The sequence below is a fragment of the Papio anubis genome, chromosome 8, assembly GCF_008728515.1.
Source record: "Papio anubis isolate 15944 chromosome 8, Panubis1.0, whole genome shotgun sequence".
NCBI lineage: Eukaryota > Metazoa > Chordata > Mammalia > Primates > Cercopithecidae > Papio > Papio anubis.
The window spans coordinates 133,482,097-133,498,828 of NC_044983.1; the positions used below are offsets into that span (position 1 = coordinate 133,482,097).

The following is a 16,732-nucleotide window of genomic DNA, read 5'->3' on the forward strand; positions in this document are numbered from 1 at the left end:
ACCAAACGATCTCCCAAAGTGTCTGTGCCCTTTTCCATTCACACATGTCGTGAATGAGATTTCTTGTTATTCCACACCTTTGCCAGCATTTGGTGTTATCAGAGTTTTGAATTTTAGCCACCTAATAGGTGTGTAACAGTATCTCAGTGTTTTAAATGTGCATTTCCCTGATGACACATAATGTGGAACAACCTTTCATATGCTTATTTGCCATTCCTGCATCTTCTTTGGTGTGGTGTCTGTTAAGATCTTTGACTCATTTTTTAATTGGGTTGTTTATTTTTCATTGTTAAGTTTTCAGATCTTTAAAATATACTGTAGATAACATTCCATTATCAAATATGCCTTTTGTAAACATTTTCTTCCAGCCTATGGCTTGTCTTTCCATGTTCTTGGCAATGGTTTTTTTCTGAGCAGAAAATTTTAATTGTAATGAAATCTGTCAGTTCTTTTTTTTTTTTTTCAGGAACTGTGCCTTAGGTGTCATATCTAAAAACTCATTACCAGATCCAAGGAACTCTACATATTTCTCCTGTATTACCTTCTGGGATGATAGATTACTTTTGAACATGTTAAATGTATGCTATCTTTGAAAATCTAAGCATAAAATTTGAAGTAGCCAATTTAACTTTTAGATCTTGAACTTAGAGGAAAAATCTGTTTTAGAGACATAATTTTCATTAAGTGGCTATGCCCTGTATGCCATTTTATGTGTAGGACTTGGAAAATGCACAAAATAGGCAGATTTTCTGCTCTCATGTTGCTTACATTATGGTTGGAAAAGAAGATCATCAGCTGGGCACAATGGTGCATGCCTGTAGTTCCAGCTACTCAGGAGGCTGAGGTGGGAGGATCCTTTGGGCCCAGGAGGTTGAGCCTGCAGTGAGCCATTAATGTGCCACTGCACTCCAGCCTGAGCAACAGAGTGAGACCCTGTCTCTAAAATAATTTTAAAATTCTTTTAAAAAGAAGAGAATCAGTATAACACAAATAGTAATATGTACCATGAAATAAAATAAACTACCCTAAGGGGAATAGAAAGTGACATTGGAGTGGGGAAAGGCATGACAATTTACAGGGAGGTGGCCCTGATAAGGAGACAGAGAAAGGCTATCAGAGAGTCAAGAGGAAAAATAGTGAAGCTTCATTTCACAGTGGCCAAGGGAGGGTATTTCAATGGGGGAGGAGTTGACCAACATTGCAGAATGCTGCTGAGAATCCAAGTATAATGTGGACTAAAAATTTCCTTGAGCTTTTAGAAACATGTAGGACACTATTTACCTCGATAGGATTTTTTTTTTTTTTTTTTTTTTTTTTTTTTTTTTTTTTTTTTTTTTTGCTGATGCTAAAGGGACAGAAACCAGATTTGGGATAGTGAAGAGTGAGTAGAGCCATGGAGAAGTGGAAACAGCCAGTAGAGACATCCTTTAGGTAAGTTGGTTGCTACCCAACCAAGGTATCTAGGAAGAGCTGTGAGATTTGACTTCTGTGTATATTTTATTTCTAATGAGAGAATGGTGAATACATTTCAACATCATTGGGAAGAATCTGGTTTAGGAGGAAATGTTGGATATGTAAAATAGGAAAAATAGTTGAAACACTCTAGTTGCAAGCAGACATGGAGGATCTCCAGGGACTATAGGAATTTAATCAGCTTGAGCAATCCGCCTATTTTACAGCCTCCTACCTGTTTTTTTCCCCCTAAAATCCTGTGTGGAATGTAATCACCTAGTTGGGTGGAAGCAGCTCCCGACAGCCCTGGCAACTTATAGATAAACTTGAGTGACCTTTCCTGGTTACCATGCTAAAGCTTCCACCCTGGGAGGAGCTGTAGCCTCGTTACCATAACATGCAACCTCTGTGCCTTTGTGCTGGCATGATGAATCACTGCGTCTGCACCTCTGAGCCCCCACCTCTGCATGCGATGATGCACCTTCTCCCCTTTCTACCACCCCATAAAACCCTCCTGTCACTTTCCCTTGGTGAGATACTGCTTGGAGAATACTCCTAGTGCTCTCCTCCCTTGTGACAAATGATGTAACTCCTATTGATCAAAACCTGCACTCTTGAGGAGATTCGTCTGTTACTTGCCAGGCAAATGAACCCCATTCTTTTTTGGGTAACACAGTCATTAAAAGTTTGCTTTTTCCAAGCCCTGTGCCAAGTCCTGTGGCCGCTGGGATGAACCACAGCACTACTGAACTCTAAGGAACTCATACAGACCTGCAAATAAACAGCTGCACAATAACAAGAGATCCTGAGGAAGGCAGAGGAATGAATGTTTGGTCAAGGGCTCCCTGGGCTCAGCCCCCAGCATACAAAGGGCCAGCTGATTGTGGCCCTGGAGCCTAAACAGCAAACTTGGTGGTTGCCTCTGCACCATAATGTTGATGGGAAGGTAAATGAGCCCAGGAGAACAGGCCATCTGGTAGTTGAATCTAAAGCTGCAGAAAGTGCTTCTGAGGATGTAGGCCTAGGTGTTCATTCATACTAAAGCCAACGGGCTTAAGCCTTGGCTGACACCCAATCAGGTGATACTACAACTTTCAGATAGTGGATATAGAATGTTCTTGCACATAAGGAGTCAAGAGAGCCTCGGAAATAGTTTTGTGGTGCCCTGGTAAGCATCAGGGCAGTTGGGGGTAGCAGGGAGGGCCGTGGGTGTGGTGGGTAGATTCAGGATTCCACTGCTGGTCCTTGGTTGGATTCTCCATCTCTCTGAGGCCCCAGTTCCTATTTGTGAAATGGGTTTATAAAACTATATGACTTTCTTTTAGCTCCCAGTCCCCATATTGGTTGCATGAGTTTTCAGATATAGGAGTGAGTACTCAGCCTTCTTTTGGGGGTAAGCAAGTTACCCAGACTAACACTTAAGTGCTCATTTGACAACTTTTTGAGCATCTGATCCAGGTCTGATCCAGGTCACAGGGAAGAGACTCAAATGATTTCCTAATGTCTATGCCCTTAAGTAGCTTACAGAACAATAGCGGATGAGAGGGAGTAGGTGGGTGGCAATAACGTGACTCTAAGATGGGTAAAATTGGAGGTGGACTCTGTGAGACACAGGAAAGGTATAAAGCTAGATGAATAAACATGGGGAAGATATGTGTTTTTAATAATAATGATGGGCATCTTTGTCTTATCTAATCTTTCATGATTACTTTATATATGAAGGTAATTATTCTCGAAAGAATAAATGATTTGCAAGTGCATGGAAAGCCTGAACTTAAATAAAGATCAGTCTGAGTCAGAGCCTGTGCTGCTTATAAATACACTAAATTCTGCCTTCTAGCTGGGAAGATCTTCATAGAAGAAGTAGCATTTAAGAGGTCACTGAGAAACAGGCAGACTTTTGAGGTGAGGATGATGCTATCAATTCATTAAAAAAGACTAATTATGTGCCTCTTATGTTAAGTGCCTTACTAGAATCCTAGAACTCATTGGTGAGTTGTGTACTCTTCAGTCTTGGAGAAGCCTACAGTCTGGTTACAGAAAGACACACAGAACTGCTGCTCCGAAGAACAAGTATTCTACAAGAGCTGGTGCAAAATGCTGTGGAAACAGACAAGGGAGTAATTACTCTGCCTGTGGCACTGAGGGAAGAACTTCTGAGGAAAGGAAAAATACACAGAGTCTTTGTGAATGAGAAGAAAAAAGTCGAAGAAAGAATGTCAGAGGAAACAGAACATTCAAAAAATATTTACGGATTGGTCATTTGGACAAGCAGTGTGATAGGACTTCTGAGAATTGTCAATAATTAACCAGGTCTAATCAGAAAGAAGCTTAGATTTGGCGTGGTGGAAGTCACCATGAGCCAGTACCCACCCTCCTTCTCCCCAAAAGTCAAGGAAGTAATTAAAACACTGAACAATATTGCTCATGTATAGTGAGTCATAGGCATTGATTTGTATTATCTCATTTGATACTCATGACAATCCTATGATTAGATATGATAGCTCCATTTTAGAGAAAATGAAGTTGTTTTTTGTAAGAAAAAATCATGTTCTCTAGACTGGTCAACATGGCAAAACCCCATCTCTACTAAAAATTCAAAAATTTAGTTGGGTGTGCTGGCGGGCACCTATAGTCCCAGCTGCTTGAGAGGCTGAGGTAGGATAATCGCTTGAACTGGGAGGTGGAATTTGCAGTGAGCCAAGATGGTGAAACTGCACTCCAGCCTGGGTGACAGCGAGACTCTGTCTCAAAAAAAAAAAAAAAAAATCATGTTCTTGTAATAGGAAACATTATGAGCCTCTCAGTTCTCCCGCAGTACCACAGTCGTCTAAAGCAGCACTGTCACATCCCTCAAGTCATTTTGCCCCATCTGTTTCATTGAGCAAACACATATTGCTTTTGAGGATGTAGGCCTAGGTATTCATTGATACGAGAGCCAACTGGCTAAACCTTGGCTGACACCCATGCAGATGACACTGTGACTTTCAGATGGTGGGTATAGAATTTTCTCAGACACGAGGGGTCAAAAGAGCCTTCTGAAAGTTGCAGTATCACCTGGCTGGGTATCAGCCAAGGCTTAGCCAGTTGGCTATAGTGTCAGTGAACACCTAGATCTACATTCTCAGCAGCAACTTTTGCAGCTTAGATTCAACTACCAGATGACCTGTTCTCTTACGCTTATTTATTTTCACATCAACACCTTGGTGCAGAGGCAACCATGAACGTTTGTTTAGACACCAGGGGCACTATCGGCCAGCCCTCTGTACATTGCTGGGGGCTGAGCGCAAGGGGCATATACCTGCTGAGGGGTCAAAGGGCAAGATTCAACAGGTGACACTAATGAGGAAATCATAACATTTATTCAAGAGAAGAGAATAATATTGGGGATTCTTCAAAAGCAAGGAGCATCTTGTGTTTACTGATCCAGCAAGGTCCCTGGAATTCTCAGTATTTCTGATCAATGGAGTACGTGTATTGGAGGGATGCATGGAAGAGACGGACAGCATATTTTGCCTGCCGAATGTTGTTGAGCAGTAAATGGGTGTGATCCAGAGGTGAGAATATTCACAGTAATCTGAACAGGCGGAGAAAGCTTGCTGAAAGGGTGACAGTATGAAATGGGCTGGATCTTGCATCATTTCTCAAGGCCCTACTCCCTGAAGTGTCAGCACCAATAAGTGTGTGGTTACCATATACTCTGACTATGCCTGAGACTGGCCCAGTTTTTGACTGGAGTTAAGGGGCTTACATGCAGAAGTACAGATCAAGAAATATTCCAGAACTTGGTTGAAAAGTGTGGTTAAAACCCTTCTGTTCTGCATTTGTTGTGTGGAGTTGAAAGTTAATTACTTGACCCAGCCAGGGCCAAGTCTGAGTCAAGGTGACCCATCAGAAACCAGGTCACCCATTGGGCTGGGACTCTGAGGTATGCAGGCAACTGGAAGAGTGCATGGGTATCAAGGACTAAGGAGGTTTGAGCTGGAGAGAGGGGAGCTCTCCCTGAAAGAATTTCCAAGTCCATGCACAGACAGACTGTGTATCTGCAGTATTGGCACAATGTATAAGCAGCAGAGAGAGAAGTTGAATGACAGAAGAAAAAATGTCAGCTGCAAGAGCCTCTGCTGTCCTGGAGGACAAGAACTCAGGTCACTCTGAGCTGCCACTGGAGTCTAGAAGGAGAATGAATGAGGTGAAAAGCTGTGAAACTGAGAAGACAAAACTCGAGCTGCAGAGACAGGTCTCAGCAGGACTGACCTGTGCATGACACGGGGATACCTTGCTCATTTTAACCAGGAGCAATATTCAGCCAGTGCATCTGGTATGAACAGTTATTATAACAGGCACTTCCCTAAGCTTTTCAAGTCCTCCTTCCTGGACTACAATGGCCAGTTACTCTGGCCTCCATTGCAGACCCTCACCTTCTCTATCATCCATAGCTAAAGGATTTACACCAGGGCAGCCGATGACCTGCAGGCCCTGCTCATCGCCCTGCCTAGCAGGCATTCTGACTGGGTGCTATCTGGGTCACCAGTTTTGAATATCCTGCCCTACTCCAGACTGCAAGTGCAACCCTGGTGTGTGGGTGTGTGCCCTAATAGACAGAAGGGAGGGGACCAAGAGAGGAAAGAGGAGATAGTCCAGGTGAGAATGTGCTGTGACGGGGACAACTCATTCAATGTTTGGGTTGATGGGGGCCTCAGACCTTGGAGGGAGTTGGAGGGACTGAGGCTGTGATCTCTTTCTGGACTGGCTGGGCTTAGCTTAGCCCCTGGAGTGGGCAGGCCCTGCTGGAGGGATCTGCCATCTCTGTGGAAGACAAAGGCAGAGCAACCACCTGTCCTCCCCTAATCAGCAGTGACTCTGGGGCTCCCTGCTATTTTTTGTAGTCACAACTCCCCGCTATATTCTGTGACCTCCAACTAAGGCCAAAGTCACCGTGGATTAGCAAACAGCTCTGTGCTCCTTGGCACATCCTGGAGACCATGATTGGGTGGGGACACTACAGCTCTGACAAATATTTGATTAGCTGCAATTGCAGCTATACTTAGTTCTCCTTGGGAAGCATATGGGGAGGCAGATGGTTCAAGAAAGCCTGAATCACATCAACAAGGCTCTTTGCCTCCGATTTGTTGAGTCTCCTGAATGACTTATTAACAGGATGGGTTTCAGGATTTGACGGTGGGGCCTTGGCTGTACCCTTCTCAGAAAGCCCCATGTTACGCATTCTGGGCATCCTTTGTGCCAGCCTTTCGCAAGGGAACCTGGATCGATGTGGACTCTGGGTCATCATGAGGACATAGCGGGAAATAGAGACAGCCTCAGTGAGCTAGCCGCTCCATCCGAGATTCAGTTCACCTCCACAAATGTTACTACACACCACTGCCAAGTTGTCTGTGATCAGGCCACTTGGAGCTTCGGTCAGTCATGCATTCTATAAATATTTGCTGGGCCTGGAGACAGCACAAAGAATCAGCTCTGTGTTCGGTCCTCACTATGGCTGCAGCTCCTACACTTATCATTTAGGGCCAATTAACCACAGTAAAGACTTTAGGTTTCAATCTAAGTGCAAGGAGGGGATAAAGGCACCTGGTTTATATTTTGTTTATTTATTTTTTTTAGAGACCAACTCTCACTCTATCACCTAGGCCAGAGCGCGGTGGCAAGATCATGGCTCACTGCAGCCTCGAATTCCTGGGCTCAAGAGATCTTCCACTTTCAGCTTTCTGAGTAGTTAGGATTACAGGCACACACCACCATGCCCAGCTAATTTTATATATTCAGAAAAAAAATTTGTAGAGACAGGGTCTCACTGTGTTATCCAGGCTGGTCTTGAACTCCTGGCCTCAAGTGATCCTCCCACCTTGGCCTCCTGAAGTGCTGGGATTGTAAGAATGAGCTATCGTGTCTGGCCAACATCTAGTTTATATTTTATATTAGTAGACAAATAGGTGGTAAGAGTAGAAGCAAAAAGTAAGGTTTTCAGTATGCAATATTGAGAGAAAATTTTTTAAAAGAGGTAGAAAGGATTTGATTTGTCAGAACCATGTTTTGGGTGTGAATCCACAGGATGTGCTGATGATTGGATAGAGGAGGCGAGTGGAAAAGAGGAATTAAATGACCAGGAAGTATTTCATTAGTATGGGTAAGACAGGAGGAGGAACATATTTGGGAAATATAATCAAAGGTTTTGTATTGGACACACGAGGGTTCTGATCTTTATTTGACATCAAAGAAATCACGTCAAGTGGTGAAGGATCAGGCCCACTTGGGAAAGAGATGGGGCTGGCATTGTACATTGGAGAGTGCTTAGCTTGTAGGTGGCATAGAAAGCCTTGGAAATGATGCTAGGGAAGGAGCACAGCTAATAATGGAGGAAATAATTGGGACCATGACCTGGGGTTCTACAACACAGAGAGGTGGCAGGTGCAGGAGGAGCCTAGGAATCCAGAAGGGCAGGAGCAAATGAGAGAGAAGCTGAAGATCTACAAGAGCTGGAAGAGCAGGTGAGATGGGCGTGAGGCATCATCTGGCTCCCCAGTGTAGTCGGATTGTTATTGTCATTTTTGCCTGTAAAAAAACTAAGGCCGGTGGAGTCGAAGTCTCACCCAGCATCTCCTTGCTTACTAGCTGGGAGATGCTCCATGCTCTATGCTCCATTCAGGCAGTACCCACTGCCCTGGGCCAAGCCTGCTTTCTTCATAGTGTCAAAAGGTAATTAAAGATTCCCTTTGGTTGGAGGTGGTGGCTCACACCTGCAATCCCAACACTTTGGGAGGCCGAGGCGGGTGGATCATGAGGTCAGGAGTTTGAGACCAGCCTGACCAACATGTTGAAGCACCGTCTCGACTAAAACTACAAAAATTAGCCGGGCATGGTGGCATGTACCTATAATCCCAGCTACTCAGGAGGCTGAGGCAGGAGAATCACTTGAACCCTGGAGGCAGAGACTGTAGTGAGCCAAGATCACGCCACTGCACTCCAGCCTGGGCTACAGAGCGAGACTCCATCTGAAAACAAACAAACAAACAAACAGATTATTTTCCACTCCTCACTTCCACTGAGACTTATACTAATAGCTGGTAAAGTTCTATGCTGCAGTATTTGTAAAAGCCATGTCAGCTCCACACTCCTATTGATCCAGCAGCATGTTTATTCCCTCCATTTGTCTGAGTCCCTATTATATGTTCCATCTTGTACCAGGTACTTTCATAGGTCATCTCGTAAAACCCTCACAACCCTGAAATAGTACTGCTCTTCCATCCCCAGTTCACAGATGAGGAAACTGAGGCTTACACTGGGCAAGTTCTTTGTTCATAGGTATACTGTGTATGAATGGCAGAGCTGAGAGTAAATCCATGTCTTTTGATTCACATCTATGTGCTTACACAAGCATGAGGTACAAGGCCATACCCTGGACTCTGTTATTGAAATCCAGACTGAAATACCTGAGACCACTCAGCAGTTATGACCAATCCAAGGAAATCCAATGGGTTTCTGTAGTGAGCAACTAGAGTGTACTGGAGGCAACACACTGGCCTTTTACTTTTGAGATTATAGAGCAATACATGTTATTAGATAATAAAGTGTTATCAAGTGCTGGCTTAGTGGGCTTATTCTAATAGTAAGTCATGATGGTTTGTAATTAAGTAATTAAGCCCAGTCAGTGTTGATGAGAGAATGCTTCCTGTTGAATTGCAGCAGCAGCCTTTCTCATTTTCAGTAGGTTAAATGGTGCTTTTTAATGGGCTCTTTAGTTTAGTTGCCCTCCTACAAACAGGACTTTCTGCCAGAGCATGGTGTCGGCTTTGTAAGTTGGGTTTTCTTGTAGAGTAGGCTAGGAGTCAGAAATTCTGGATATTAGAACTATCACAAACTAGAACTATAACAAACATTGGGTAACTTCCAAAAGTCATATCCCTCCATTTTTGCATTTATTAATAAATTGATTGATGGATTGATCTGCTAAATATTTGAGTGTTAGTGATATGCAAAGCCTTTGTTCTGTCATTCTCAGATTTTTTAAACAATTAGACAGAAATTGATGGATGGTGCATTTGAAGTGAGGAGAGAAAAAAAGTTGGGAAATACTGTACTAAATATTGAATAATATTCCTTGTCATTGTTTTATCTTTACCAGTGACAGAATTATGTCTAACATATTGCCTGTGTGGTTGTTGAGTTAAATAATGAATGAATGAATAAACAAATTAAGAAGTGAAATAAAAAAAAAAAAACATTTGGAGTCACCATTGTACCATCTACTATATTTGACATTGAGGATGTTACAATCTCTATGATCATGAGTTTCCTCATGAATAAAATGAAAACTCATATACCCAAGGCTATACTTAGTGATGGAAGGAACATAAAGTATCCAGAATTTAGACCAGTAAATCTCAGGCTAGCTTTAATTGAGCAATTTGCAATTAACAAAACCATTTTGTATTTATTATATATTATAGAAAAGTGACTTTTCCAATCATATAATTTACAAATAACATCTTTGATCAAACTCAGTTTGTTTTACATAATTTGCCACCTCAGTCAGAATTTTAAATTAGCCCTTATAAGGCGTTCCGACTAATGCAACATGTGTGGAAAGATGAAACATTCATTTACACAAGGAGATGTCTGTGGAGTCAGACAACAATGGGAATATTCATTCCCTATTCCACAGACACAAGTGTAAAACATAGATGTCCCAAAAGGAACCCTGTGAGTGTTCAATGCTGAATCACAATGTTTTGTCCAAGACCTAGTGCATAGCAGGTGATTAGTAAATATTCAATGAATGAATTAACACGTTTTATAGCAAAAACATACAAACATAATAATCCAAAATTATAGGTGAGGCATAAACTTATGTCCATGTGCATGAAAGCAAAATATTCAATACTCCATGTGCCGCAGGGTACTTTAAGTAGAAAACAAGAAAAATGTTTTATGTTCTTTGAGATAGAAATAAAAATGACAACCAAAATACAGCTCTTTATTGATGTGTCACCAATTTGATATGCTTCAAAAATTGAAGGTACGAGCAGAATTGCATCTCTTCAGATATTTCAGGTAAGTGCTTGTATATCTCAATGCCCTGTTAGCAGAAATGCCACTTCCTTTTCCCATGTCACATCATCCAAGAAGCCCTGGGCTGACTCAATGAAGTGTGGTCCTTTTCTGAATGCTAGTTTAGGATAGAAATGAATCTCATCAGTCCCTTGCTGCTGGGGCATCTCATTGGCACACAGGGTATCTATTGAAGCATAGGTATTTAGATTTCGGAGGAAGCTTGAGGGTCTTCATTGGTGAATGCTTTGCTGCTCCAGTTATCTGCACAGGCCACTAGGGTCTTCACCCTGAGCTCCCAGGTTATAACTCATTAGAGACTGCTATGATTTAAACGTTTGTCCCCTCCAAAATGTGTGTTGAAACTTTAGTTGCCATTGTAACAGTTTTGAGGTGAGAACCGTTAAGAGGTGTTTGGGCCATGAAGGCTTTACCCTACTGGGTGGGATTACTGCCTTTATAAAAGGGCAAGTTCAGCTCACTTTTGTCTCTTGGCCTTTCTGCCTTTTGCAATGGGATGATGCAGAAATAAGGCCTTTGCCAGATGCAAGCACCTTGATATTGGACTTCCCAGCCTCCAGAACTGTGAGCCAATCAAATTTTGTGCACTGTGAATTATGTAGTCTGTGCTATTGTCTTATTGAAACACACAGTGAACTAAAATATTGCTTTTGACAACACAATCTTTGTTTCAGGTTAGGGGGGTCCTCATCTTTCCGGCTCACGATGTAGCCAAACCAACCTTCTACCCATGAAGCCCTGAGCATTTCTGAACATCTGGAGTCATCATCCTGGGCCCTAGCTTTTCTTAAGATAGCCTCATTTCTGGGAACAGGTTGTGCTTGTGTGATTGACACTAGTATCACCTTGGTTGAGAAGCATCTGTCCCAGTCCAACAGTATCCCTGATTTTCAACCTCAAGAAAAGTCATCAAGACCATGGTTACCTGTCTCCCAGGAGTTCCTGGTTTCTTATCCATACTTGTCTACTTGCCCTCCAGTGATGGGCTCTCCAGGAAAGTAGCAACCTTGGGGGAGTCTCAAGAGGTCATGTATTGGACCTCCCTACCCTGGCATTGAAGGCTTGATGACCCTATGAGCTAGACAGCACATACTCGACTACAGGAAATTATTCTGGTCTTTCTCTGGAACAACAATGCATATCTTTTTCAAAGTGGCTTTCTCTTCTGCCTATTCCTTACAATCGTTGGAGAAAAAAAATAAAGTTTGGCTTCAGGGTGATTTTCTGTTCTTCCTGTTCCTAGAAAGGGTCTGAAAATTCACCCTACCTAAAGAGTCTTAATCGTTGTCATCTTTAGTCTTTGAGAAAATCTGTTTGGATTTTGATAATTTTTCAGTTAAAAACATCCTTCTCTACTCACCATTTTACCTAAGCCTCACATTCATTATGGAAATTAAGTAAGGCAAGATCCTATCGTGGAGCTCAGATTCCATAGTCCTGCCCAAGGCCACACAGCCGGAAAGTGGGGACAAGTCTAGAACTTATATTTCCCTTACTAAAGGAGCATTTTCTAAACCATATGAAAGCTAACATTGTGACTTTGAGGAACCCATAGTCTAATGGGGCTTTTCCACTTCTGTTGGCTCTAATATGTTGGAAGATTCTCTATGAGTATATCCTGAGTTTAAAGGAATTTAACTGAGTATATCCTGAGTTTAAAGCTGGCTTCAGGCCTGGGGTATTGAAGGGGTTGTTTTCTGGGGTTTGGGCACAGAAATGATTCTTTGGGAATCTCCTACATGCAGGCAGAGCCATGGCTATGTTCTTGGAATGAGATTGAGGTTTAGTCCACAAGTAAATGGTCCCTACAGGTGCTGTTGGTTTGAGCATTGGGCATAGAGTCCCTGTCCGAAGAATAATGCCTGTATTTTATACTCCACACTGACACATCCCTCTAGGACTGCTGGGAGCTCTCAGCTGAGGGAATGTCATCATTTAAAGTTTAAACATTTAGAGGTGTATAGATATATAAAATATTAATATCATTCATTTTGTGGGGGGAGAAGAAGAAACTACAGCACCTAAAAGTCTTTTTTTTTCTCTTGCCCTCTGGCCTGAAATTCTGTGTTAAGATGTTTGGAATGTATTCTTTGTGCAGCTGAGACCTGAAGAGCTCCTCTTACCTCCTCTACTGTATTCTCTTTTCTCTGCTCCCCTCCTGTTTTTCCTTCACACTCCCTTTCCTTCTTCCACCCATTTTCTTTTCATCTCTTTTTTTCCCCTTAAAGTCTCAACTCTTTTTATGCATGGTACCAAGGCTGACACACACAAAAGAAGAAGGCAGATATGTAGGAAGACTCTAGTCTACACCTTCTCATTGGCCCACTTGAATAGAAATCTTGTTGCCTAAAAATACATAAAAAATACTCTAGAATGAAAAGTGGCTATTTAACACATAGCTAGGAAAGGCTGCCTTCCCAAAGTATGAGTTAGTCTTTAAGGGTAGAGGGAGTATGTACTTTGGTTGTCTCTGGGTGCTGATTTCACCAGGAAGGAGGAGAGAGGATAGTGGGCCGGGTATCCAGATGTGGATTGTTGGTGAAGAAGGAAGAATCCCAATGGGAATGAAGCAGGGAGTGTTGTCCCAGTGATCTCCATCCCAGGGAAGTTATCTTGTGATTGGTGAGCCTTCCCTTGTTAAAAAGACACCTGTTCTATGTGATGCCCTATTTAATAGTGGTGAGGAGTTGACCCAGATAGTCTCCTAAGGTATGAAAACTGCCTTATCCCAGGCTTAATGGGGCACCTCGGGATTTGGTGATTTTCAGTAAATACCCGTTAAGCCCTGTGGTCTGTTTGCCAATCTGCTCAAATTCAGAGGCTCTTAATCTCCCATAAAAAATGTGGCCAATGACAATTTATTCAACAGAAAGTACTCAGAACTTTCTCTGCAAACACAATTAAAAAGTCATCATACTGTATATTGTATGCCCAGCGCGTGCCTGGTCTTAGGAGCTTGATCTATTTTATCCTCTGTGTCCACAGTGATCCCATAAGGTCAGCGTGGCTGTGTCCATTTCTCACATGGAAAGCTGCTGTTCCAAGAGGTGATGTCACTTGCCCAAGACAGCAAGTGATTGAACTGTTTTGCTGGCTGTCCCTCCTGGTAGCAGACAGCTCAGGGCTGCTCTGACCTTCAGGGTATTTACCCCATCCATCCGCTGCCACGTTGTCATTCTGGCTTATAGATCAGCGGGGCCTTGACAGTGATATAGAAAGAGCTAGTGTAGCAAATAAAAACAGAGAGGCATCTGCACACATGAATCATTTTTATTTAATAGGCCCATCAATTTGAATACAGCAGGTCTAAATAGAACTGCATTAGGTCAGTAATTTTATTGCCTTCATGACAAAGTGCAACTTAGAGCAGGCACATCTGAGCAGCCTTGGAAATAACCTGGCATTTTACATGTTTTGTATTCCTTGCTCTGAAGCTACAAGGTAGGTACTGGCTTAGATGTGACTGTGCATTGGGAGGTGACTGTGGTCCTGTGTCCCTGTTTCCAAAAAACAGTTTGACCCATCCAGAGACAGTGTACAAGATACTTAGGATTTTTCTTTGCTAGTTGGGCTGTTTTTTATTTTTTTCTTGGCTCCCATTTCAGTCAAACTATTTAATTCTTTCAGTACTGTTTTATAGAGTCCCCACCCTTTGCTGGGAAATAGATGCATTTTATTCATTCACTGGAGACTTCATTTTCTCTCTTATTAAAGAAGTAGATGTGAGGATGAATCTACACAATGCTTCATTATATAGCAATTCTCCAGCAAAGTCTGCTAACAAAATGCCATAAACTGGGTGCTTATTGACCACAGAAATGTATTTTTCACAGTTCTAGAGGCTGAAAGTTTGAGATCAGGAAGCCAGCATGGTCAGGTTCTGGTGAGGGCCCTTTTCCAGGTTTGCAGATTGATGGCGTCTCTCATTGTATCCTTCCATGGTGGGAAAGGTGAGGGGAACAGATCTCTGGCCTCTTTTTATAAGGACATTAATCCCATATGTGAGAGCTGTACCCTTATGATGTGATTACCTCCCAAAGGCTGCACCTCCACATATAATCACATTGGTGATTAGATTTGAACATTTGCATCTTGGGGAGACATAAACATTCACAACAAGTACATATTTAGGCACCTGCCTCTGCTTTGAGCCTTTGTCTCTTCATCTGGTGTAAAATTTACCTTATGGGTTTGTTATGATAATTAAGGGAAGTAACCACAATTGAAAAGCACTTTAGAACTTGTAAAATGCCATATAGTTGTTCCCTGTTATAAATAGGTAATCAATAGGTCATTGTTGCCTTATACAAATATTAGTATTATTTACTTTAGAATATGTATATAAACATATGTTTGTGTGTATATGTGTGTGTGTGTGTGTGTATATATATACACACACATATATATATATACACACACACACACATATATCCAAGTGGATAGTTTTTGTGTTAAGTAATTTGGAGGAGTTCATCCATTTGTTTCCCCACAATAACCCCAATAACCCTGGACAGTGTTATTTATTTTAGAATATATATATGTATATATATATTTTTTTTTACATGTATCTCCAACTACGTAGTTTGTGTGTTAAGTAATTTGGAGGAGTTCATCCATTTGTTTCCCCACAATAACCCTGGACAGTATTATTTATTTTAGAATATATATTATATATATTTTTTTACATGTATCTCCAACTATGTAGTTTGTGTGTTAAGTAATTTGGAAGAGTTCACCCATTTGTTCCCCCAAATAACCCTGGACAGTGGATGCATTGGCTAGATTTGTCTTCTTGAAATATAACTCAACTTAGAAGTACTGTTTAGGGATATGGTATATCTAGAATGCATTGGAGGATACAGAGCTAAACCAATTCCTTTAACACTTGATATATAGTAGGATTAGCACATTTTCCTAAAACTCAAGACAGAGTGTTCTCGTGGCATGCATGATGTGCAGGCAGCACCTTTGAGAAGGGAGAGATTCTATGGGCACTAGGAAGTCCTTGTAGAAGGAAGGGTGTTTTCCGTCTTTCAGTCCCTGTTCTTCTCCTCATTGTTTCTGGGAGAGGAGGTTTATGGAATGCTTCACAGAGGAGGGCACAGGTGAACAGGTGAGAAGTTGAGCAGGCACTGCATAGCAGCCCAGGAGCACTGCCCACGGCATGAGTGACTTAGCCAAGATCTTATTGCTTGTTAGGAATGGAACAAGGTTTTTCTGAGATACCAGCCCAACTCAATGAACAGAAATATTCATATGGTGAGGTCTCATTAGCTGTGATTTTAAGCTTTGGAAATTGGAAGGCCGCTTGGGGCCATTAGTCTCCTTGAGCAGGAAAAACACCTCACAGGGCTGCAGGTAAAGGACAGTATTGGAGTTCATGGGTTCCAACTGATTCTTGTTTTGCAGAGAGCAGCAGCCTGCATTCAGCCTGTGTCCATGACAGCACCGTGCACAGCCGGGTCTTTCAGATCTTATACCGGAATGAAGAGGTGCCCATAAATGATGCTGTGGTCTTCCGAGTTCATTTGCTCTTAGGTGGTGAAAGGGTAAGTCATGAATCTACCACCAGCCACAAGTGGCTGTTCCCTCTCATGGCTGTTCTCTCTCATTGCTAGGTAAATGGTGAAAGAAGAAGGTATGGATTTACTCTGAAATCTGACAGAGATTAGTGCTTTTAGTGCACTCATGCACTTATTTATGTATTTGCTGTTTGACTCATTTTTTTAATTCATATATTTGCTTGTTCCATGTAGTCTCAAGTGCAGACAGTCTCCATTGACTCATTTACTGGGCCTCTTCTTCCATCCTCATTTGCCCATTTGTGCATCTGTTCAGGCCCTCTGTCAATGCGTCAATCAGCAGGTGGTTTTGAGTAACTGTTTTTTTGCAGGGCTCAATGTGGGACCCTTGGATAAGGGACAGAACCGGAGAAGGCAGCAGGAACTCTACCTTGAAAGGGTTGATAATTTAGCAGGAAAACAGATATATAAGCAAACACCTTGGTAGGTGATGTGAGCAATGATCTCTGTGGAGATGACAAAGCTGGTGTTCATCAAGGCTTGCACAAGAGCTGGCTTCAGATGCACGTGCTGAATTCACCAGAGAAAGAAAGAGGAAGGGCATCGAATGAAGGGGAAACAGCATCACTGCAAGCCCAGAGGCTTTGGGGAGCTCGCTTTATTAGTTGGGA

At 42.2% G+C, this 16,732-nt stretch overlaps 1 protein-coding gene across 1 annotated transcript in view; it reads left to right on the forward strand.

The window, feature by feature from the left end:
• The window catches only part of LOC116276313 (protein FAM135B-like), a 77,271-nt gene that overhangs the window by 45,725 nt on the left and 14,814 nt on the right, over nucleotides 1–16,732 (forward strand). Inside the window, exon 3 of the mRNA XM_031669320.1 lies at nucleotides 15,949–16,088. Within this exon, the coding sequence (XP_031525180.1) occupies nucleotides 15,949–16,088 (140 nt within the window). The remainder of the gene's footprint in view (nucleotides 1–15,948; nucleotides 16,089–16,732) is intronic.